General features: G+C 40.8%; 1 protein-coding gene across 9 annotated transcripts in view; it reads left to right on the top strand.

The window, feature by feature from the left end:
- Positions 1–25,124, top strand: part of LOC114363072 (choline/ethanolamine kinase) — a 41,429-nt gene that overhangs the window by 4,534 nt on the left and 11,771 nt on the right. For 4 of the 9 annotated variants that reach the window (XR_003656750.1, XM_028318684.1, XM_028318681.1 and 1 more), the window contains exons 2-5: positions 6,745–6,866; positions 19,424–19,607; positions 20,558–20,710; positions 23,701–23,889. Coding sequence is in view for 8 of the 9 variants with exons in the window: in XM_028318684.1 (XP_028174485.1) it covers positions 6,745–6,866; positions 19,424–19,607; positions 20,558–20,710; positions 23,701–23,889 (648 nt within the window). In the remaining variant the exon portion in view is untranslated. Of the gene's footprint in view, positions 1–6,744; positions 6,867–19,423; positions 19,608–20,557; positions 20,711–22,496; positions 22,650–23,700; positions 23,890–24,715; positions 24,849–25,124 lie in introns of all 9 variants that reach the window. The other 5 variants (XM_028318685.1, XM_028318678.1, XM_028318680.1 and 2 more) reach the window with 4 other exon arrangements.

Raw genomic sequence — 25,124 nt, 5'->3', positions numbered from 1 at the left:
CACAAAATTTCGAGAGTAATTATGACTTGTAGTAGAGATTAAAGATTAAAACATTTAAAAACACAATATTATGTTTAAAAAGAACATCATGACTGGTCTGTAAAACTGTAAATTTTTGATTTAGGGCTGTTTTTTCAACCGTCAGGTATCTTTTATCTGAAGAATAAACTTGTCATTTTGACATAATTCCCATACTGATAATGTCAATGTGCCAAACTTATTCTTCAGATAAAAGATATCTGACGATATAAAAATCAGCCCTTAATAAAATAGTGACGTCATCATTATTGCCATACAAAGGACCTATCTTTTGGAGACTCTCATTTCGACAGCACATAAAAACTGTGTCAATCGACTGATGGCTCATTAGGGTGGGGTTAAATAGAGACACAAGCTGATAACTGATACCTTATCAATAGTCAACACACCCCTAACCTTGCATGTTGTTCAGATTAAAACAAAATACTTGTTGTTGATAAGATAGCAATTTAGGCAGTAATATACAACCTGTGTCGCAATTACTATTATCATAATAAGCTTTAGTAAATATGTATTGCTGACGTCATTAAAAAGGCTTTGATACACAGCCGGGGAAGCGAGACGTAGCGATACATGTAGTCAGCAGTCCCAAACTTTTATAGATAGAAAGCCTATTTTATTTGTCTCAAAACAATCTACATGTCGGCCGTTTGGTGTAGTGGTTCGAAACGGACTACTATTCCGGAGGTAGCGGGTTCGATTCCCGCACAGTACAAACATTTGTGTGCATGAACATATTTGTTTGTATTGGACTGGGTGTTTTCTATGTATAATAAGTATGTATTTACAAAAAAAAAGTATTTAAGTATGTTTATATCCGTTGTCTAGTACCCTTAGTACAAGCTTTGCTTAGTTTGGGACTAGAAGCGCAGTGTAAATGTCCAAGGATATTTATTTATTATTTATTTATTATATGTATAAAAGCGAAAGGTCACTGACTCACTCACTCATTCATCACGAAATCTCAGAAACTACAAGTGCTAGGAGTCTTAAATTTTGCATGGGGGTTCCTTTTAGAACGTAGGTGCTCACTAAGACGGGATTTTGCAAAATTCAACCCCTAAGGGGGTAGGGCGGCCGCGAGTACATAACAAAGTCCCATACATACTTTTCTAGCATTGATCAGAAACATAGTCTAGAGCATTGGTTCCCAAAGTAGGGGGCGCTTGCCACCTATGTACTTAAGTAAATAACCTGCGTTCGCTGAGAGAATGCATTCCAGACTGCTCGATACGACCAATAAATAATCTTGACTGGAGGAGGGGGCGCGGAATTTTAGTATGGTCGAAAGGGGGCGCTTCTTAATTAAGTTTGGGAACCAATGGTCAAGAGACTTGAAGATAAATATATCACACGTGACAACAAAACAGATAAATACATNTTTATAGGTCCATGGTCTCAGTAAAATCTTTCATGAATGAACTTTTAATGTTTAAACTTTACCTATCCTTATATTCGGAAACTAGCTGTTCCCGCGACTTCGTACGCGTGAAAATAGTTTGAATAATATTTTCCGTTTTTGCAACATTTTTCTTTACTGCTCTGCCCCTATTGGCTGTAGGGTGATGTTATATGATAGTGTTTCCTTATTTTAATCAAAGTTACAGATAATTTTATGTATTTTTATTGGTTTCATGTAAGAAATATCTAATCAGCCAGCTTGTACACTTGTAAAACATAAACTTACATGAGTTCTTTAGTAGATATTGAACTAATTTTGCAAGTCATTTGATAAATTGAAAAATCTTTTTCAGTGTAAGATTGATCTAACAGACATAGTTTACTATTTTTAAACTTATCAATAGCTGATTGACTTTGAAAATATTTCCCTTATCTCTTTAAAGATTTCAAAGAATTCCATAATAATTATCTGCCTTCTCTTTCTACCTGTTCTAAACAACTGTCCTATAGGTTGTCTGGAAGAAATTACTTTACAGTGATAAAATAACTTAGATCTAGATCTGTTTTTTAAAAGAAAGTAAGAACTTTTTTGGTACTAATAGAATGATACAAATCAACATTAAGAGCATTAATATGTGTATTTCTTTTCTTGCATTGTGTGGTGTACATTTATTATTTATTTTATTTATTTAATGTTCTATCAATCTAGGGTAAACTGCCAGTCATTGGACACTTAAGAAAGTTATTGGACAGTTATTTACTGAATTAAAAATAGCATTTCTATTTCAACAACTGAGAGATTCTGACTGATGGAGATAAAAGGGTGTTTTTTTAAAGGAATATTCATTGTATTTGAAGGAATATTCATTTTAAGAAAATTCAAGGGTTGTTTTGTCCAATGACTGGCAGCGTCCAATGACTGTCGGTTTACCCTATGTATCTTTTGTTTACTTTTTTCTTATTCAGAAAAAATGCTAATTGTATTGTACATTTGCATAAAGTATTACAGTATTTTTACACCACAATATTCCTATATTAAGGTTGAGTTGCACCACCTAACTTTGACGATAACCGGTATTTTTTGTATGGAATTTGACAGATTTTTTACGTTTGTCAAAGTTAAAGTTGTGTAAATGGTGAAACCCAGCCTTAGTATTGTGAAGACAAAACATGCACATGTAAATACATACTATAATTCTCAATCACGCTGATTCGTGCAATCTACATTTGCAATCAGATGTGACACTCCATTTAAAACACAATAAAATCACTGACATGCATCTATTTTTTTTTTTATTTATTATTATAGCTTTGTATTCCACATTTTTACAGTTTGATTCAATTAATCTATATCTCTTGTTTGTGGCCCCACTTGGGTAAAAGCCTCCTCCATCTTTTTCCACCTTACATGACATGACACTGACATGCATCTAGACGTTGTTAATTAACAATCAACGAAGCTGCATAATTAAACACAGATTGAATATGTCACCGCAATTGGTGTTTAACAACGTCTGATATATTAACGTTGCGTTTTAATGGTGAATTGTGCGTAGTACCAGGCCTGTTCATCTCCGCGAGTTTACATCGAAAACAAAACACGCACGATGGCCCCCTACAGGATACTATTCGACAAGGCCTCACATACGAGCGAGCATTGACTCACGCGTATTCTTGTGTATGATGGAAAAAAATAAAGAAAGGTGTACTAAATAGCAGTATTTAACTGCCTAAATAATAATAAAAACACAGAATGTACTTTTTAAGTTGCCTGAAGACACTGAGAGGTAAATAAGTAGTTATTCGTTACTTATTTACTTCTTGTGTTGAATTTAACAATTTAGGTTTGAATTTGAAACTTCTGTGCTTTATTACCATGAGTTTAAGTTTGGTGTGCTCCCTAGCAAGTACGTCAAAAAATTCAATGAAGATGAAATGAAAGAATTTCAAATTTTGTATGGAGTTTTACAGACTTTTAAAGTTTGATAAAGTTAATGTAAGATGGTGCAACTAGGGTTGCCAGGCGTCCGGCTTTAGCCGGACATATTTGGCTTTTTAGGGACTTGTCCGGCCTGTCCGGCTTTTGTTAGGCTTTTTATTTGGTTGCCGCGGCAGGCGAAAGTCGAGCCACAGAATCATATATGTGCACGCATCAGGATGTTGGTTAGCAACCGATGATGATAGTACTCACTCATGAGCTGACACTAATGTCCGGCTTGTAATTTTGGGACCTGGCAACCCTAGGTGCAACCCAGGGCTATTCTATTTGTACGTAATTTGTCGACGTATCGAAATGATGACGATCCCCCATCGAAAACGAATGCCATATTGTCTAAGCACATCCTTAACTTAATGATAACTTGATAAATACCCACTTTATATGTATAAGGCCCAAAACAGACGGTGAAACGCAACTGCAACGAAACTGCAACTGCTAGTTACTTTTGAGTTGCATCTAAGTTTCTGCCATAGCGTCCGTTGAGAGACCACACATGACGCGACCAGTTTGAAACTTTCAGTTTCAGTTTAATTCATCAGAAAATTGCAGTTTCGTTGCTGTTGCGTTTCACCGTCTGTTCTGGGCCTAAGAGATAGAGAAGCACTTGGTTTACATAAACTGATCAGAGATACAATCAAATTGTTTATTTTACTAAGTTATCTTTAACTTACATAATGTGAATGACCTGTACAATAACACGTGTCTAAAATAATAATAATATGTTGGTTTTGATAGGGTTTCTAATATTACAATACAATGCATCTTCAACCCTCGAAAATTATAATCCTACAGGATGTCAGTAATTTTTCCAACAATTACTTCTTTAAAATTATATATCTCTGTAAATAAACTCAATTTCGTTTTCATGCACTTGCCCCTGAAATGTAACTAGCTAAAGTCATAAAGCTGCATCAAAATCCGTCCAGCAAACATATATCCTCACAAAATTTCGAGAGTAATTATGACTTGTAGTAGAGATTAAAGATTAAAACATTTAAAAACACAATATTATGTTTAAAAAGAACATCATGACTGGTCTGTAAAACTGTAAATTTTTGATTTAGGGCTGTTTTTTCAACCGTCAGGTATCTTTTATCTAAAGAATAAACTTGTCATTTTGACATAATTCCCATACTGATAATGTCAATGTGCCAAACTTATTCTTCAGATAAAAGATACCTGACGATTGAAATATCAGCCCTTAGTAAAATAGTGACGTCATCATATATTGCCATACAAAGGACCTATCTCTTGGAGAGTCCCATTTTGACAGCACATAAAAACTATGTCAATCGACTGATGGCCCATTAGGGTGGGGTCAAATGGAGATACTAACTGATAACTGATATACTTTATCAATAGTCAACACACCCCTAACCTTGCATGTTGTTCAGATTAAAACAAAATACTTGTCGTTGATAAGATAGCAATTTAGGCAGTAATATACAACCTGTGTCGCAATTACTATTATCATAATAAGCTTTAGTAAATATGTATTGCTGACGTCATTAAAAAGGCTTTGATACACAGCCGGGGAAGCGAGACGTAGCGATACATGTAGTCAACAATCCCAAACTTTTATAGATAGAAAGTATTTATTTGTCTCAAAACAATCTACATATCTATAAAAGCGAAAGATCACTGACTCACTCACTCATTCATCACGAAATCTTAGAAACTACAAGTGCTAGGAGTCTCAAATTTTGCATGGGGGTTCCTTTTAGAACGTAGGTGCTCACTAAGACGGGATTTTGCAAAATTCAACCCCTAAGGGGGTAAAACGGGATCCACGCGTACGAAGTCGCGCCCGGCCGCAAGTACATAATAAAGTCCCATACACACTTTTCTGGCATTGATCAGAAACATAGTCTAGAGCATTGGTTCCCATAGTAGGGGGGGCGCTCCCTAGAGGAGGCGCAAAGACCTTTAAAGGGGGGCGCGGGCTATCTATGTACTTAAGCAAAAAAACGTACGTTCGCTGAGAGAATGCATTCCAGACTGCTCGATACGACCAATAAATAAATCTTGACTGGAGGAGGGGGGCGCGGAATTTTAGTATGGTCGAAAGGGGGCGCGTCTTAATTAAGTTTGGGAACCAATGGTCAAGAGACTTGAAGATAAATATATCACACGTGACAACAAAACAGATAAATACAAAATAAAAATACACCGAGCGACCTTTTGTTACACGTGACCAAACTGATAAATTATTTTAATTTATCAGTGTACCTACCATCAGTTTACGTTAGGTGTGCTCGCTATCGACTGCGTAAAAAAATGACATTTAAATGTATGACATATTGTGCAGCGCCCCTAGTGGCTACTTTCAAGAAATAAGATCTTCATAGAATTTTTTTACGTATTCGCTAGCGAGCTCACCTAACGTAAACTCATGGTAGGCACACAGTACTACATGATCCGTGATGCGTTTCCATACAATTTCATACAACAGCAGTCATCTAGAAATTCTCTTTTGTCAGTTATTGTTCGGAGCGATAGGAATCACTAAGCTAGGAAAACAGGAATAATTGCCTTTCGAAAACATACGGTATTTTTTTCAAGTAATTTCTTACTTGTTCGAAATTCTCTTAAAAATCCATCAATAGGCCTCCCCAACCCGTCTGGCCAGCGTGGGGAGTGTAGGACAAATCCTCTTGCCTCTGGTCAATTAGAGACGTGCTCCTGCAGTGGAGACTAAACGACCTGATGATGACCTGAGTTTTTTCCGCCATTTCTTCTCAACCGATATGTTGTTCCGAAGTGGTGGTAGGGCAAGCTATATTTGGGACGTGTATAAGTGCCCTGGAAAGGGCCTACATACTAATTATAAAGAATTTGAATCTGATGATGATGATGACCCTCAACTAAATCACCTGATGATGATAATAAGTACCATTATGGCGAGAATGGGCCTATCCCCCATTTTTGCTTCTAAAGCCTGGTCCGTGAGCACGTAGAATATTGTCCAATGACCCCAAGCTACCCATCCTTATCGCTCGCGCGTAATTATGTTGCTGTCGCGCTCGCACACTCACTGCGGGCGCCCGTCGCACGCGCGAGCGATAAGGATGGGTAGCTTGGGGTCATTGGACAAAATTCTACGTGCTCACGGACCAGGCTTTAGTAAACAAGAAGGTCGAGTGGAGAGTGAATAGGTACTTACAGGGCAGATATGTACCATTCTAGACTGCATCCCACTTCTGCACTGCATCCACCAGGTGGGATTGCGGTCAAATACCTGGCTTGATGCATAAAAAATGAGGAAGAACGAGTGGAGAATGACGATGACCATCTCTTTCTTGCAGAAACTGCAAATGTGTGGGACTGAGGAGGAGATGCGGGAAGTCGCAGCCAGGATCTGCAGGAACTACCTCCACGGGGCCTGGAAGAGTGTGGACGCAGCTCAGCTGGACTTCAGAAGGATCAGGTGAGTGTTGTGTATAAAGGAATTGAAAAGGGATGATATTTTCCAGCTTTATTCGTATAAACACAAGAAAAGGAAAAGTCTACGCTCCGTCTAAAATCCAAATTTTGTCGCTCACCGTTACGTCTTTCTATCCCTCTCACTCATTCATTCCCTTTCACTCAGTTCCTTGCGCTCCGTTTTACCAGAGCTAGAGTAAATACAAATGAGTAGGTCATCTTCATAGAAACGCCCGAGCGCGGTTTGTATGAGAGCGCGCCAATACGTATGCGGCGCGCACGCACACACTGACAAAATTTAGCGTGGATTAGCGGTGAGGTGCGCGAAGATGACCTACTCATTTGTATTTACTCTGGTTTTACTCTCCCACATTCAATTTTTTTAAAACCTGTAATTTCGTAAGATTCCTAGAAAATACAAAACGATACTGATGGGGTAGAAAAATTCTCGAGTGGCGACCACGGTCCAGAAGACGTAGCGTGGGCAGGCCTCCCATTAAGTGAATCGGTGAAGTGTGTGGATGCAGGCAACTTAGGGCCGGTCCTTGTAGAAATCCTTGGGAAGCCTTTGTCCAGCAGTGGACATCATTTGGCTGAAACGAACACTATCCCCCTATTGTTAAAGTCGATTAAAATGTAGCCTATGTTACTCGGGCCATCATAACGAATCCATTTGACACCTTATTCGTCAAAATTGGATGAATCAGCCCAGCTAGTCGAGCAGTCTTGATGTATGCTGAGCTGAGCGGGTGCCTTTTTGTCAGAGGGGCACAAGCAGTTATCTGTCCACTTATGTATCGCTCTCTGTATGTATCTATGTATTGCCTTCTTTCAAATAAAAAGTTTTCTATTCTAATTGTTTAAGCGTTACAGAAAAACTTACATAACCCTTCTTAACTTCGCGTAGTCGGTTAAAAAAGATCCACATTGCACCCGTGCGATGCCAAGAAGGTCGCTTATTTCAAATGATAAACTCTAAAAAACACATAATTCAAATGTACGTTACATACTCATTATTTATGATAGAGATACGTTTGATAATAATATGTCTTATCAATATGACGTGTATATCTAACTGGAAAAAACCAGAACTTGTTGATGATATAATTAATAGTTGTGCACTCATTTCTTACCTATCTTTTAATTATTAGTAATCTTTAGATTATTTGTCACTAATTACAAGGTTTGTAAGTAAAGATTAGCATGAATCAAAGTATTATTCATTGATGAATGTATGCCAAACCAACACTAGCTTAAGCGCGCGTTGAAATTTTATCTCTCAAAGGAAAAACTTTATCGCGCGTTCCTGTTTCAAAAACCGGAACAAAAACTAACCTATTTCCTTTCCCGGGACTCGAACTATCTTTATACCAAACATCAATACCAATGTAACCCTTAGTATAGATCATTTCATCCACGAAGACGCCCCCCCCCCACATTTGGTCTCGGTCGCGCGGGGTGCGTGTTTGATCCGAGCAATCTGAGCGGCATTATTGTAGTGTGCGTGTGCACTCATGGTTAATTTAGCGTATACCGATAACACTCAAACATTAGCGGAACAATGGTGGGGCGCGTCTTCGTGGATGAAATAGGCTATACCTGCTTTTTGGCTACCATAACCCATCACTCATCAAAATTCTTCTATTTTGGACATGTGTAATTGATCATAATAAAACAATACAGGTTGTTGGCAAGATGAAAATGTCATCATCAATATAAAACAATTTATTAGGTGTTTAGAACGTACTTGTCCAAGTACTTTCCAAAGTATTCACTCCAGGAATAAAAGTATCTTTCATCATTAATTCATCATCATCAAATTCAAGTCAAGTCAAATTAATATGACGGCCTTCTGGCTCGAGACTATTCCCACCTCTCGTTCCCACCGCTGCAACTCCTGTGTAGCCAGGATCTACAGCTTGACCGCCAATAACACAACCAGTGAAGGTCAAGTTTGTCTCGGGGACAGTTAAATTATTTACTCGCAACGAAATTAATCAGAAGAACATAAGATTTTTATTGGCGGTCAAGCTGTAGATCCTGGCTACACAGGAGTTGCAGCGGTGGGAACGAGAGGTGGGAATAGTCCCGTATAAACTCCAGCTTCCGTTGTAGATTAATATCCCGAATTTTAAAAAAAACTTGACGACTGTAGAGTAGGGCCACCCCGTTCTTCCCATGGATGTCGTAAGGGGCGACTAAGGGACAAATATGCGAGCATCAGGCCTCCCCAGCCCGTCTGGCCAGCGTGGGGAGTGTAGGACAAATCCTCTTGCCTCTGGTCAATTAGAGGCGTGCTCCTGCAGTGGAGACTAAATGACCTGATGATGATGATCCATTGAATAATCTACCTTATTCGGTTGCAAAAAAATCTAAATTAGATTTTAGAAGGAATCGGGAACTACCTAATAACAGTGTTATGAAATATGTACCCCTATAAGTGCGATTCTAGCGCAGCCTTCAAGGGCTTATGACGTCATACACAGGGTTACATTAAATATTCCGTAAGACGTCAGCAGAAATAATGTGGTACAAATGGAACTTTAATAACACTTTTATAGCACTTGTCGCGCCATTCAGCCTTCATGGAAAAACAGACAATAATAGGCTAGTTTCTTTAAAAAAATTTTTAGTCCGTCATGTTTAATATCAAAAAATATTGGACACATAATATATTTTTATTTGTCAATCTAACAAATAATTACATAGTTATGGTGCGTTGAAGTTCCGCGCGACGTCACAAAGTGCGGCACTTTTAAGCACTCATTGACGTCACGGGCCTCTTCTGTTGAACTTTGGCGCGCTTTATCTCTTTAAATTTTCATTAACTTTTTCAAAGGAAAAAGTGAAAAATACGTGTAGAGTATTTTTTGATAAGTTAACTGACGGACTAATTAAAACCTTTGCTTTTTGACCCAGGAAACATCCCTATTATGAAGAAAAAATTACCAATTTTGTTTTAATTTGACATTTTAACAGACTAGTAACACTTTTTTCATAATAAGCTGTAGATCCTGGCTAACCAGGAGTTGCAGTGGTGGGAACTAGAGGTGGGATTAATCCGCAACCTTCACTTTGGGTTCCATTGTCAGCTAAGCTGTAGATCCTGGCTACACAACGGGATTATTCCCACCTCTCGTTCCCACCGCTGCAACTCCTGTGTAGCCAGGATCTACAGCTTGACCGCCAATAAAAACCCAACCAGTGAAGGTCTGGCTACTAAATCCTGGCTATCCAGTAGTTATTGATAAACATTCAGTAATAGACTATAAGACTTTAAAATGTACTTGTAATACCAAAACAGCTCGTGTCCGTGCAAAAAATGTAAATAAACACACCAGCGACCTTGGCCAGTACATATTGTTGGTGTTTTTTGTTCAAGTGTGCGAGCCACTAGTGGCAGCGATTTTAGGAGCAGGTAACATTTTTTTAGTAAAGCTACTGCTCTATTTGAATAGAGTTTTTTTATGCAGGACAAGGCAGGTATTTGACCAGTCCTTTTTTTAAATGCATGAAGTTACATACCCATGACTGATGGGACGGCTAGTACTTTATGTGTGGCTCTCCCCGCCAGAATTCTCAGAACAGCATGTACATTTTGATCCTTGATTCCCTTTGTACGACTTCTTAGCCAGATTTCGTAGCCAGCTAGAAAATGGTTCAAAGGGAAATGATCCTAAGCTAAAATTATACTTGTTAGGAGCCTTATCCAATGGTCGGTTGGTAGTCCGACATTGACACTGTTGGTTATTCATCATCATCATCATCATTTCAGCCACAGGACGTCCACTGCTGAACATAGGCCTCCCCCAATGACTTCCACATCGCCCGGTTGGTAGTGGTCGCATCCAGCGCCTTCCTGCTACCTTTATGAAGTCGTCGGTCCATCTACTATTGTCGTCTTTCATTTTACTTAAACCACACGTAAAATAATTCTCATTATAACCTAATTCCACAAAAACCATCGTCTGAAACACCACCTATTGTAATGGCAAGAAATTGCAAGATTTACTAAAAAACCTGTTTGAAAGAGATCCTATAAAATTGCACTTTTTTGCTCAAACATCGGAAAAAATGGAGATTGTGTAGCTTTTTGTAACGTGATTGTTCATTGGTATATTAGTTTTCTGGAAAGTTCTTTAGTTTGTATGTGATTGGTTTGTCCTTTAATTTGTTAATTTCCTTGATTTTTTCGACCACCATTGTCACTTGCCCGTATTCAAAAACATTACTATGAGGTCTCACAGTGCGCGTGGACGCACAGGGTGACACACGAACCAATCACAGAGCTCTATTCAACGCTGTGCGTTCGATTTACTGCTTCACTTAAGTAAGCATCGTTTGTGAATACGAGCGTCTGTCTCTCTTCTCACTCGTGACGATGTGAAATGACGTCCACTGCTGGACAAAGGCCTCCCCCAAGGATTTCCATAAAAGTCTTGCGCTACCCGCATCCAGATGCTTCCCGCGACCTTCACCAGACTGTCACTTCAGAATGGGAGACAAAACATTCTGTAAAATCAATAGCTGTGTGACTTGTTCAGTAAAAAAATTAGAGAGATTCGTCGAATAAGAGAAAATACATAGAAATGGTACTTTAAACTCAATTATCAATTGTAATTATCGTTCAATGGGGCATATCGTGATTGTTTACAAACACATGCTTATTGCGTTGGGTGATCGCGTTAAAACGATTATCTTGGCATGGTACGCGTCTAGGCGCTAGGTGCACTCGTCTGGTAAACATAGACGTGATGTATGTGTATATTTTATGTAGTTATCAGCTGTTGCTTGGTTCATGTTCATGATAGGTCTTCGTTGTCATGCTGGTAGGGCAATAAAATTATGTAAAAGATCTTTATGAGCAAGATGAGCATGTGATGATTTGTAAATGATTCCTCTTAACTAAATTAAAGCCAGTTCTTCTATGGTTGAGGATTCCGGGTGAAGCTCGCTTCCTTCGGCCTGATTATCACTTTCCATCAGCTGAGAAGAACCAATGTCAGTAATTTATGTTGGAAGGAAGCCTTTGGGACACCACAAAACTTATTTCAGTCAGAAAATTATACTTATATCACTACTAGCTTTCCGCCCGCGGCTTCGCCCGCGTGGAATTTTGCCTGTCACAGAAAAACTTTATCACGCGCGTCCCTGTTTCAAAAACCGGAATAAAAACTATCCTATGTCCTTTCCCGGGACTCAAACTATCTCTATGCCAAATCGGTTCAGTGGTTAAGGCGTGAAAGCGAGACAGACAGACAGAGTTACTTTCGCATCTATACTAATATTATAAAGCTGAAGTTGTGGAACATGACGCTCAACCACCATAAGGAAGCTATGGTGTTAATACATCTATTTACATAATTTTGGTTTGTCTATAANGTCTTGATCTATGCTGAGCTGAACGGGTGCCTTTTTGTCAGAGGGGCACATGCAGTTATCTGTCCACTTATGAATCGCTCTCTGTATGTATCTAATGTATCTATGTATTGCCTTCTTTCAAATAAAAAGTTTTCTATTCTAATTGTTTAAGCGTTACAGAAAAACTTACATAACCCTTCTTAACTTCGCGTAGTCGGTTAAAAAATATCTACAATGCACCCGTGCGATGCCAAGAAGGTCGCTAGTTTCTAATGATAAACTCTAAAAAACACATCATTCAAATGTACGTTACATACTCATTATTTATGATAGAGATATGTTTGATAATAATATGTCTTATCAATATGACGTGTATATCTAACTGGAAAAAACCAGAACGTGTTGATGATATAATTAATAGTTGTGCACTCAATTCTTTCCTATCTTTTAATTATTAATAATCTTTGGATTATTTATTACTCACTAATTACAAGGTTTGTAAGTAAAGATTAGCATGAGTCAACGTATTATTCATTGATGAATTTATACTAAACCAACATTAGCTTATGCGCGATTTGAAAATTTGTCTCTCAGAAAAACTTTATCGCACGCGTCGCTATTTTAAAAACCGGGATAAAAACTATCCTATGTCCTTTCCCGGGACTCGAACTATCTTTATACCAAACATCAATACCAATGTAACCCTTGGTATAGATCGTTTCATCCACAAAGACGCGCCAAGTTTGATCCGAGCAATCCGAGCGTCATTATTCTAGTGTGTGTGTGTGGGCACTCATGGATAATTTAGTGTGTACCGATAGCACTTAAACATTAGCGGAGGAATGGTGGGGCGCGTCTTCGTGGATGAAACGATCTATACCTGCTTTTTTGCTGCTATAACCCATCACTCATCCAAATTCTTCTATTTTGGACATGTGTAATTGATCATAATAAAACAATACGAGTTGTTGGCAAGATGAAAATGTCATCATTAATATAAAACAATTTATTAGGCGTTTAGAACGTACTTGTCCAAGTACTTGCCAAAGTATTCACTCCAGGAATAAATGCATCTTTCATCATGAATTCATCATCATCATATTAATTTGACTTGACGGCCTTCTGGCTCGAAACTATTCCCACCTCTCGTTCCCACCGCTGCAACTCCTGTGTAGCCAGGATCTACAGCTTGACCGCCAATAACCCAACCAGTGAAGGTCAAGTTCGTCCCGGGGGAAAGTTAAACTGTCATTGGACCCGCAACGAAATTGAATCAGAAGAACATAGGAAGAGTTGGGTTTTTATTGGCGGTCAAGCTGTAGATCCTGGCTACACAGGAGTTGCAGCGGTGGGAACGAGAGGTGGGAATAGTCCCGTACAAATTCAAGCTTTAGTTGTAGGTTAGAATCTGGAATTTAAAACCTTGACGGCAAAGTAGAATCAACTCACTCTCTCCGTGGATGTTGTAAGAGGCGACTAAAGGACAAATATGCGAACACCAGGCCTCCCCAACCCGTCTGGCCAGCGTGGGGAGTGTAGGACAAATCCTCTTGCCTCTGGTCAATTAGAGAGGCGTGATCCTGCAGTGGAGACTAAATGACCTGATGATGATGATCTATTAAATAATCTACCTTATTCGGTTGCAAAAAAATCTAAATTAGATTTTAGAAGGAATCGTGAACTACCTATCGTGCTATGAAATATGTACCCCTATAAGTGCGATTCTAGCGCAGCCTTCAAGGGCTTATGACGTCATACACAGGGTTACATTAAATATTCCGTAAGACGTCAGCAGAAATAATGTGGTACAAATGGAACTTTAATAACACTTTTATAGCACTTGTCGCGCCATTCAGCCTTCATGGAAAAACAGACAATAACAGGCTAGTTTCTTTAAAAATTTTTTATTCCGTCATGTTTAATATCAAAAAATATTGGACACATATATTTTTATTTGTCAATCTAACAAATAATTACATAGTTATGGTGCGTTGAAGTTCCGCGCGACGTCACAAAGTGCGGCACTTTTAAGCACTCATTGACGTCACGGGCCTCTTCTGTTGAACTTTGGCGCGCTTTATCTCTTTAAATTTTCATTAACTTTTTCAAAGGAAAAAGTGAAAAATACGTGTAGAGTATTTTTTGATAAGTTAACTGACGGACTAATTAAAACCTTTGCTTTTTGACCCAGGAAACATCCCTATTATGAAGAAAAAATTACCAATTTTGTTTTAATTTGACATTTTTACAGACTAGTAACACTTTTTTCATAATAAGCTGTAGATCCTAGCTAACCAGGAGTTGCAGTGGTGGGAAATAGAGGTGGGATTAGTCAGCAACCTTCACTTTGGTTTCCATTGTCAGCTAAGCTGTAGATCCTGACTACACAACGGGATTATTCCCACCTCTCGTTCCCACCGCTGCAACTCCTGTGTAGCCAGGATCTACAGCTTGACCGCCAATAAAAACCCAACCAGTGAAGGTCTGGCTACTAAATCCTGGCTATCCAGTAGTTATTGATAAACATTCAGTAATAGACTATCAGACTTCAAAATGTACATAATAATAAAACAGCTCGTGTCCGTGCAAAAAATGTAAATAAACACACCAGCGACCTTGGCCAGTACATATTGTTGGTGTTTTTTGTTCAAGTGTGCGAGCCACTAGTGGCAGCGATTTTAGGAGCAGGTAACATTTTTTTAGTAAAGCTACTGCTCTATTTGAATAGAGTTTTTTTATGCAGGACAAGGCAGGTATTTGACCAGTCCTTTTTTTAAATGCATGAAAGTTGCATACCTATGACCGATGGGATGGCTAGTACGTTATGTATAGCTCTTCCTGCCAGAATTCTCAGACCAGTGTGTACATTTGATCCTTGATTCCCTTTGGACGACTTCTTAGCCGGATTACGTAGCCAGCTAGGAAAGGCTACGAATTGGTACAAAGGGATTTGATCCTATTCTCCAGCTAAAATTATACTTGTAAGGAGCTTATTCCAACGGTCGCGACCAGTCGGTCGGTAATCCGACATTGACACTGTTAGCTATTCATCATCATCATCATTTCAGCCACAGGACGTCCACTGCTGAACATAGGCCTCCCCCAATGATTTCCACATCGCCCGGTTGGTAGCGGCCGCATCCAGCACCTTCCTGCTACTTTTATGAGGTCGTCAGTCCACCTACTATTGTCGTCTTTCATTTTACTTAAACCACACGTAAAATAATTCTCATTATAACCTAATTCCACAAAAACCATCGCTTGAAACACCACCTATTGTAATGCCAAGAAATTGCAAGATTTACTAAAAAACCTGTTTGAAAGAGATCCTATAAAATTGCACTTTTTTGCTCAAACATCGGAAAAAATGGAGATTGTGTAGCTTTTTGTAACGTGATTGTTCATTGGTATATTAGTTTTCTGGAAAGTTCTTTAGTTTGTATGTGATTGGTTTGTCCTTTAATTTGGTATACATTTTTGTTAATTTCCTTGATTTTTTCGACCACCATTGTCACTCGCCCGTATTCACAAACATTACTATGAGGTCTCATAGTGCGCGTGGACGCACAGGCTGACACACGAATAAATCACAGAGTTCTATTCAACGCTGTGCGTTCGATTTACTGCTTCACTTAAGCGTGACGATGTGAATGACGTCCACTGCTGGACAAAGGCCTCCGGATGAAGCTCGCTTCCACCTTCGGCCTGATCATCACTTAGGTACCATCAGGTGAGATAAAAGCCAAGAGCTTCCTTGTTGTGGATAAAAAAAAACGATTTCCACAACGATCGGTCCTGGGCCTGAATCCAGGTGCTTCCCTTGACCTTCACCAGACTGTCAATTCAGAATGGGAGACAAAACATTCTGTAAAATCAATAGCTGTGTAACTTGTTCAGTACAAACATTAGAGAGATTCGTCAATAAGAGAAAATACATAGAAATGGTACTTTAAACTCAATTATCAATTGTAATTATCGTTCAATGGGGCATATCGTGATTGTTTACAAACACATGCTTATTGCGTTGGGTGATCGCGTTAAAACTATTATCTTGGCATGGTACGCGTCTAGGCGCTAGGTGCACTTGTCTGGTAAACATAGACGTGATGTATGTGTTTATATTTTGTGGTAATCAGGTGTTGCTTGGTTCATGTTCATGATAGGTCTTCGTTCTCATGCTGGTAAGACAATAAAATTATGTAAAAGATCCTCATGAGCAAGATTTTGAGCATTTGATGATTTGTAAATGATTCCTCTTAACTAAATTAAAGCCAGTTCTATGTTTGAGGATTCCGGGAGAAGGTCGCTTCCTTCGGCCTGGTTATCACTTTCCATCAGCTGAGATGACCTAATGTCAGTAATTTCTGTATAGAAGGAAGCCTTTGAGACGACACCACAAAACTTTTTTCAGTCAGAAAATTATACTAATATCACTATTCTCTTCATACGTAAAGTATTCTCATTAAGTGTGACAGAAACAGATGATCTTTTAGACAGTTCAAAACGCAAGCTGTCTACGACATTACCATAAATTAAATATCACGTGTACCACCACGCGACGTGTACAAACAAAAGTCGTGACAAATGTGACTGAGTTTCGTCTGCCACTTCTCGGCTATGTCAGGGGTGGCCAACTTGATTATACATAAAATCTACTGTTTACTAATGAAACCCTGTGCGATCTACCACTTACATACTTCTTAAAATCTTAAATGAAACAGCATAGTTTAGTACACAATCATGCCTTGCCACGATCGACTGGACTTATAGTCGCCATCGACCGGTTGGCGATCCCTGCTTTATGACTCGGAGTGGTAATAGGGCAAACGAGACTATTCCCACCTCCCATTCCCACTGCAACTCCTGTGTAGCCAGGATCTACAGTTTGACCGCCGATAAAAACCCAACCAATGCATGACCAGTCGTGCAAAGGCCTCTTTGTCCAGCAATGGACGTTATTTGGCAGAAACTAACGACCGAAAGAAACTGTTGTGGCTATGGTGGCCAGAACCTTAGGAGCGGCACGGGAGGGTGTTTTTGTAATATCAAACGTCAGCGATCCTTCAAACGTGATTCAGATTTGTATAGTTCCAAAATACTGAACTGTCCTATGAATGACATTGACAGTGGGGCGCCACCGTCAATACCGGATCGCTGGTTCCGATTTTTGCCATGTTGGAAACCATATAGTTGAACGATGGTAGCGCCCCCCTGTCATTGAGTTTGGTGGGACAGTTCAGCGTGGGTCATCTATATGCTTTGTCACGTCATAATATGTCAATGTCACCCGCTCCTATAATATCTCAGGCACTGGCTCAGTTAAGCGGTAGGCCTATTCATTGGGTATTTACGATAAAATGTACATTCCTCATATTTGTTAAACTTTTATACACTTATCGCTCTCTTATCGAACTCTTGAAATATTTCGTATCTTATAGTATTTTTCCTTTGTCCCATATTTCTTACTACTGATAGCATTTCCGGAGTTTTTAATCAATTTCATTGAATATGTTTACTGAATGATAATATTAAATCAAGGATGTGAAATAACACGCAATATTCTTATTTGAAATGCGTAAGTGCTCAAACGAAAACAACTTTTTATTTGGGGGATATGACTGAAAATTTTGTTATGATGCATTCTCTCTCGGACTAAAATACCTACTTTCAAATCTTTCCATGGAACTTCATTTAAAGAGAGATTACATTTGATATGTAGTCTCTCAGCTCAGAAACATTCCAAAAATATTTTCATGTAAATTAACGCCAAGACAAATACATATTGCTTGCACACTAAAAAAAGTTATCATATCTTTTGAACAGCCAAACCAACCAAACCGAACAGAAAAATCTGCCCCCACTGGGAATCGAACCCGGGACCTCTGCGTCTGAAGCAGGTGGTCTAACCACTAGACCACAGAGGCGGTTGAATCTTATCTTATCTTAACTTATCGCTCTCTTATCGTACTCTTGAAATACACTCGACATCAAATAAATCGCACCTCCCGCGACAAGCATTTTCAAACGTATGCATCCCCACTTCCTACCAATATTGGCACCATTTAAAAGCCTAGTTCTAACCTTCATTTCATTAAAGGAAAGGTTTTTACCCCAAAGATGTGTCTTAAGTCTTAAAAGTGACGTATTTTTTCAAGTCATATTTATGGTATATATTAATCATTTATTAAGAGATTAAATGTGTTTTTCTTTAAGGATATTTATTGGGCTTTCAAATCACACCAATATCGTTGGGGCACCATGATTGTGTCAGAATAAAATCGTTAAAGTTCGCGTCGCGGAAGGTGCGGTTTATTTGATGTTGAGTATATTTCATTATCTTATAGTGTTTTTCCTTTGTCCCATATTTCTTACTACTGATAGCATTTACGGAGTTTTTAATCAATTTCATTGAATATGTTTACTGAATGATAATATTAAATCAAGGATGTGAAATAACACGCAATATTCTTATTTGAAATGCGTAAGTGCTCAAACGAAAACAACTTTTTATTTGGGGGATATGACTGAAAATTTTGTTATGATGCATTCTCTCTCGGACTAAAATACCTACTTTCAAATCTTTCCATGGAACTTCATTTAAAGAGAGATTACATTTGATATGTAGTCTCTCAGCTCAGAAACATTCCAAAAATATTTTCATGTAAAGTAACGCCAAAACACACTAAAAAATGTTATCATATCTTTTTGGACAGTCAAGTTTCTAACTTCCATAATAGCGTTCTGCATAAATCCTAGTACATATTAAGTTCTCTAACAAACCCTACACCTCAGTCAAAAAACATAACCCTCCTTCTGGTGCAGTCGGGTAATAAAACGGTTCATACATTAAGCCTGGGTTGCACCATCTTATTAATCGTAACTATAACCATAACCGCTGTTTTGTAGTTAAAATAAGTTTGTTACAGTTAAAATAAGATCAGAGTTAAACCATTATTTTCTACTAGCTTTCCGCCCGCGGCTTCGCCCGAATGGAATTTTGTCTGTCACAGAAAAACTTTATCGCGCGCGTCCCTGTTTAAAAAACCGGGATAAAAACTATCCTATGCCCCTGCCAAATTTCATAAAAAACGGTTCAGTGGTTTAGGCGTGAAAGAGAGACAGACAGACAGACAGAGTTACTTTCGCATTTATTAAATTAGTATGGATGAGAAGATATTCAATGGGTATATTTTCTTCCAGCGGAGGCCTATCCAACTTCCTCTACTACGTGGCTCTCCCAGAAGACACCTCGATGCTCAAGTTCACTCAACGAGAGAGCTCTCCCGAAGACGAGAACCCTGACTCCGTGACGTCACTGTCCAGAGGCATCATCAAGAAGGGCATGAATAGGTGCAACTCTTTCGTCATTGAGGAGCCTAAGAAGGTAATTATTTGTATAACAGATAAAGCCTGGTCCGTGAGCACGTAGAATCCCGTCCAATGACCCCAAGCTGCCCATCCTTGTCGCTCGCACGCAATTATGTTGCTGTCGCGCTCGCACACTCACTGCGGGCGCGCGTCGCACAGTCGCGACATCAATATAATTACGCGCGAGCGATAAGGATGGGTAGCTTGGGGTCATTGGACTAAATTCTACGTGCTCACGGACCAGGCTTTAGAATCATTATTATGTACATGCAATCATACGCCCGTATTCACAAACATTACCGTGGACGCACAGGGTGTCACACGAACCAATCATAGAGCTCTATTCAACGCTGTGCGTACGATTTGTTGCTTCACTTAACCAAGCATCGTTTGTGAATACGGGCGATAGTCTTCTACACGGGACTATCCTCCACCTCTCGTTCCTACCGCTGCAACTCCTGTGTAGCCAGGATCTACAGCTTGACCTCCCACAACCAGTGAAGGTCAAGTTTGTCCCGGGGGAAAGTTATACTGTCATTGGACCCGCAACGAAATTGATCAGAAGAACATAGGAGTTCGAAGTTAAGGTTCGACTTCCCTCCATTGCAAGGCCGATGACAAGGTGACAAACGGGCTGGGGATGCCTGATGTTCCTCATCATCATCGTCATTTCAGCCACAGGACGTCTACTACTGAACATAGGCCTCCAATGATTTGCAACGCACGGATAGTAGCGGCCTGCATCCAGCGCCTTCCTGCTACCTTTATCAGGTCGTCGGTCCACCTTGTGGGTGGACGTCCCACGCTGCGTTTTCCGGTACGCAGCCTCCATTCCAGAACCTTACTGCCCCATCGGCCGTCAGTTCTGCGTACTATGTGCCCTGCCCACTGCCACTTCAGCTTGATAATCCTTCGGGCTATGTCTATGCTGAATAAAGTATTCTTATCTTATCCATTCTCTCCCAGGTTCTCCTCAGGATATACGGCCAAGTCCACGGGGAAAGAGCGATGGACGCCATAGTGACGGAGTCTGTTATATTCACCCTGCTATCGGAGAGGCGATTGGGCCCGAAGCTGCATGGGGTATTCTCTGGAGGAAGGATCGAGGAGTATATACCGGTGAGTATCATTTGTGCACCATCGTTCGTTCGTTCGTTTCAGCCAAATGACGTCCACTGCTGGACAAAGGCCTCCCCCAAGGATTTTCATAACGACTGGTCCTGCGCTGCCCGCATCCAGGTTCTTCCGGCAACATTCACCAGATCGTCGGTCCACCTAGTGGGAGGTCTGCCATTAATTAGGAAATGTTTTAAAATTTTTGGGCAGATGGATCTCATTTAATGAAAGAAAGTCCACTTCTAAAAAATCCACAAGGATTTCCATAGCGAATGGTCCGTGGTCGTCACTTGAGTAACAAACGCTGGCCGTTTCAGTCACAAAAAATCTGGTGCCATCCAATGTCTAAGTAGCTCAGATAGAAGAGCGGTAGCTCGGCAAGCGTAAGGGCGTGGGTTCGCTTCCCTCTCTAGGCAATTCGATTTTCTCAAGTTAGCTTTCCGCCCGCGGCTTCGGCCGCGTGTAATTTTGCCTGTCACAGAAAAACTTTATCGCGCGCTTCCCTGTTTCAAAAACCGGGATTAAAACTATGCTTATAAACTATGTCCGTGGGCAGGCCTCCTACTAGGTGCACCGACGATCTCGTAAAGGTCGCGGGAAGAGCCTGGATGCGGGCAGCGCAGGACCGTGCATTGTGGAAAACCTTGGAGGAGGCCTTTGTCCAGCAGTGGACGTCATTTGGCTGAAACGAACGAACGAACGAAACTATGTCCTTTCCCGGGACTCAAACTATCTCTATGCCAAATTTCATCAAAATCGGTTCAGTGGTTTAGGCGTGAAAGCAAGACAGAGTTACTTTCGCATTTATAACACTGGTCAACACATGTTTTTTCTGTTATTGGGTATTTCTATGGCCCTGATTATGAAAAAAATACTGGGAGATCGCCAACAGCTTTACTTTTTAAAATATAGAGCTTTATTATTTTGACAAAAAAATACGAAAAATTATACATTGTGCTAATAAAATTTCAATTGAACACTAGCAAATGATATTTTATATAATTTCCTTGAATAGGCAAGTTTGAGTAGATCTCGTTGCAAACTGCAGCAATGGTCTGCCATTCATATATGAGCACCACGCCCCTGATAACCTTCTTCCATTGTCAGAAAATTCCAATGAAAACTTTTATCCTGCTCCTCACTAAAATCACCCACATTTTGTGGAAATCGATGTTAATGCGAGTACATGAAGTGTATATTTNTCACTTAAGCAAGCATCGTTTGTGGGAGATAGTCTTCTACACGGGACTATCCCACCTCTCGTTCCCACCGCTGCAACTCCTGTGTAGCCAGGATCTACAGCTTGACCGCCAATAACCCAACCAGTGAAGGTCAAGTTTGTCCCGGGGGAAAGTTAAACTGTCATTGGACCCGCAACGAAATTGATCAGACGAACAATATAGTTCGAAGTTAAGGTTCGACTTCCCTCCATTGCAGACAGGTGACAAACGGGCTGGGGATGCCTGATGTTCCTCATCATCATCATCATTTCAGCCATAGGACGTCCACTACTGAACAAAGGCCTCCAATGATTTCCTTATCGGTCGTTTGGTAGCGGCCTGCATCCAGCGCCTTCCTGCTACCTTTATCAGGTCGTCGGTCCACCTTGTGGGTGGACGTCGGACGCGTTTTCCGGTACACGGCCTCCATTCCAGAACCTTGCTGCCCCATCGGCCGTCAGTTCTGCGTACTATGTGCCCTGCCCACTGCCACTTCAGCTTGATAATCCGTCGGGCTATGTCTATGCTGAATAAAGTATTCTTATCTTATCTTATCCATTCTCTCCCAGGTCCTCCTCAGGATATACGGCCAGGTCCACGGGGAAAGAGCAATGGACGCCATAGTGACGGAGTCTGTTATATTCACCCTGCTATCGGAGAGGCGATTGGGCCCGAAGCTGCATGGAGTTTTCTCTGGAGGAAGGATCGAGGAGTATATACCGGTGAGTATCATGTTGTGATCAAGGCCGCAACTAAGTGCTCGGTTAGCGAAAGTACCCGGAAAGCTGCAGTCCGCGAGGAATGGCGCCGTATTACGAGGAACATCACTCTGAATCGTGATTCAAGATGATGACCACGACCACTCTGACAAGAGTGTACCGACTGAGAAGAAGAAGAATCATGTTGTGAACCATCGTTCGTTTGTTCGTTTCAGCCAAATGACGTCCACTGCTGGACAAAGGCCTCCCCCAAGGATTTCCATAACGACTGGTCCTGCGCTGCCCGAATCCAGGTTCTTCCCGCGACCGCCACTTAATCGTCAGTCCACCTAGTGGGAGGTCTGCCATTAATTAGGAAATGTTATAAAATTTTTGGGCAGATGGATCTCATTTAATCAAAGAAAGTCCACTTCTAAAAAATCCACAAGGATTTCCATAGCGAATGGTCCGTAGTCGTCACTAGAGTAACAAACGCTGACCGTTACAGTTACAAAAATCGGGAGCCACCCAATGTCTAAGAAGCTCAGATGGAGTTGTTCGGCAAGCGAAAGATCGTGGGTTCGATTCCCTCTCTAGTCAATTCGATTTTCTCAAGTTATTTAAAACTAGCTTTCCACACGCGGCTTCGCTCGCGTGTAATTTTGCCTGTCACAGAAAAACTTTATCGCGCGCTTCCCTGTCTCAAAAACCGGGATAAAAACTATCCTATGTCCTTTCCCGGGACCCAAACTATCTCTATGCCAAATTTCATCAAAATCGGTTTAGGCGTGAAAGCAAGACAGAGTTACTTTCGCATTTATATATTAGTATAGATGTAATGAGGGCTATCGTTTTAGCGCTCACTAGTTAGCGCCACTGTAGAGTAAGGTCCTGTCACTTGCTAGTAGCGAAGACAGTGGCGCCAACTGGTGTGCGCTAAAGTGGTAGGAGGACTATCGCATTTGCACTCATCAAGATGGCGCCACTGTAGAGTAAGGTCCTGTCAATCACCAGGGGTGCCAACTGTTAAATATAAAAACGATAGCCCTCATTACAAAAACTTTGCTTTTTTCAGGCGCGCGCTCTCCTCACAAAAGAGCTAGCGGAACCGTCCCTCTCAATGAAGATCGCGGAGAAAATGGCCGCCATTCACTCTATGGACGTGCCGCTGTCCAAGGAGCCCAACTGGCTGTGGAAGACCATGGCCAAGTGGCTCAAGACCGTCCGCGACGAGCGGCTGTCGAGCACCGCCAACACGCAGAAGGTATGTCACTTGGAGGTGGCTCAGTCATTTGGCTCGGTCAAATTAAGGTGGCTCAGTCACTTGAAGGTGGCTCAGTTACTTGGCTCGGTCACTTGAGGGTGGCTCAGTCACTTAAGGTGACTCAGTCACTTGGCTCGGTCACTTGAAGATGGCTCAGTCACTTGAAGGTGGCTCAGTAACTTGGCTAGGTCACTTGAAGGTGGCTCGGTCACTTGAAGGTGGCTCAGTCACTTAAAGACAGCGAGGCGGTCACTTTAAGTCAGCTCGGCGGTCACCCTCGGTTCAGAGCAGTGTTCGCTCCTCCTTAGGTCGCTGGTAACTAGCTGGTCACTCGCGCTCTCTCCATTGAATATAGCCGCCTCGCTCCATGCATGTGCCGCTGTCCAATTAGCCAACTGGCTGTGGAAGACCATGGCCGAGTGGCTCAAGACCGTCCGCGACGAGCGGCTGTCGAGCACCGCCAACACGCAGAAGGTAGGTCACTTGGAGGTAGCTCAGACACTTAAAAGTGTCAGTCAGTCACTTGAAGGTGGCTCGGTCACTTGGAGGTGGCTCAGTCACTTGGATCGGTCACTCGAAGGTGGCTCGGTCATTTCATGAAGGTGGCTCAGTCACTTGGCTCGATCATTCGAAGGTGGCTTTTAGGGCCGATTTTCAATCGTTAGATATCTTTTAACTGAAGAATAAACTTGTCATTTTGATATATTTTCCATACTGAAAGTGTCAATGTCCCAAACTTATTCTGCAGTTAAAAGTTATTGAAAAATTAACTAAAATAAATGGAAAATTAACTTAAATATTCTAACATTCACCCATTCTTCTCCAGCAGAACGAAGAAGAACAACGGATAATAAAGCGGCTGAGAGGCATCGACTTCGAGAAAGAAATCGAATGGGTGAAGAAGTTCATAGCGACGGTCGAATCGCCAGTCGTCTTCTGCCACAACGACCTGCAAGAAGGTAGGATTTGAATTTGAAATTGATTTGAAGCACTGACCTATATCCTATACACACTGGCTGCTGTAAAAATATCTTTGTATCTATTTGAATTTTGCCATTTTGGCGCTGTAGGCAGATAAAGTCCGGTCGCCGAGCACATAGAATTTCGTCCAATGACCCCAAGCTACCCATCCTTATCGCTCGCGCGTAATTATATTGCTGTCGCGACTGTGCGACGGGCGCCCGCAGTGAGTGTGCGAGCACGATAGCAATATAATTACACGTGAGCGATAAGGA

Source organism: Ostrinia furnacalis, unplaced genomic scaffold (assembly GCF_004193835.3).
Source record: "Ostrinia furnacalis isolate ACB-3 unplaced genomic scaffold, ASM419383v2 OfSCF6976, whole genome shotgun sequence".
Classification (NCBI taxonomy): domain Eukaryota; kingdom Metazoa; phylum Arthropoda; class Insecta; order Lepidoptera; family Crambidae; genus Ostrinia; species Ostrinia furnacalis.
Note: the sequence above shows the minus strand (reverse complement) of the source record. Positions and strands in the feature narration are given on the sequence as shown.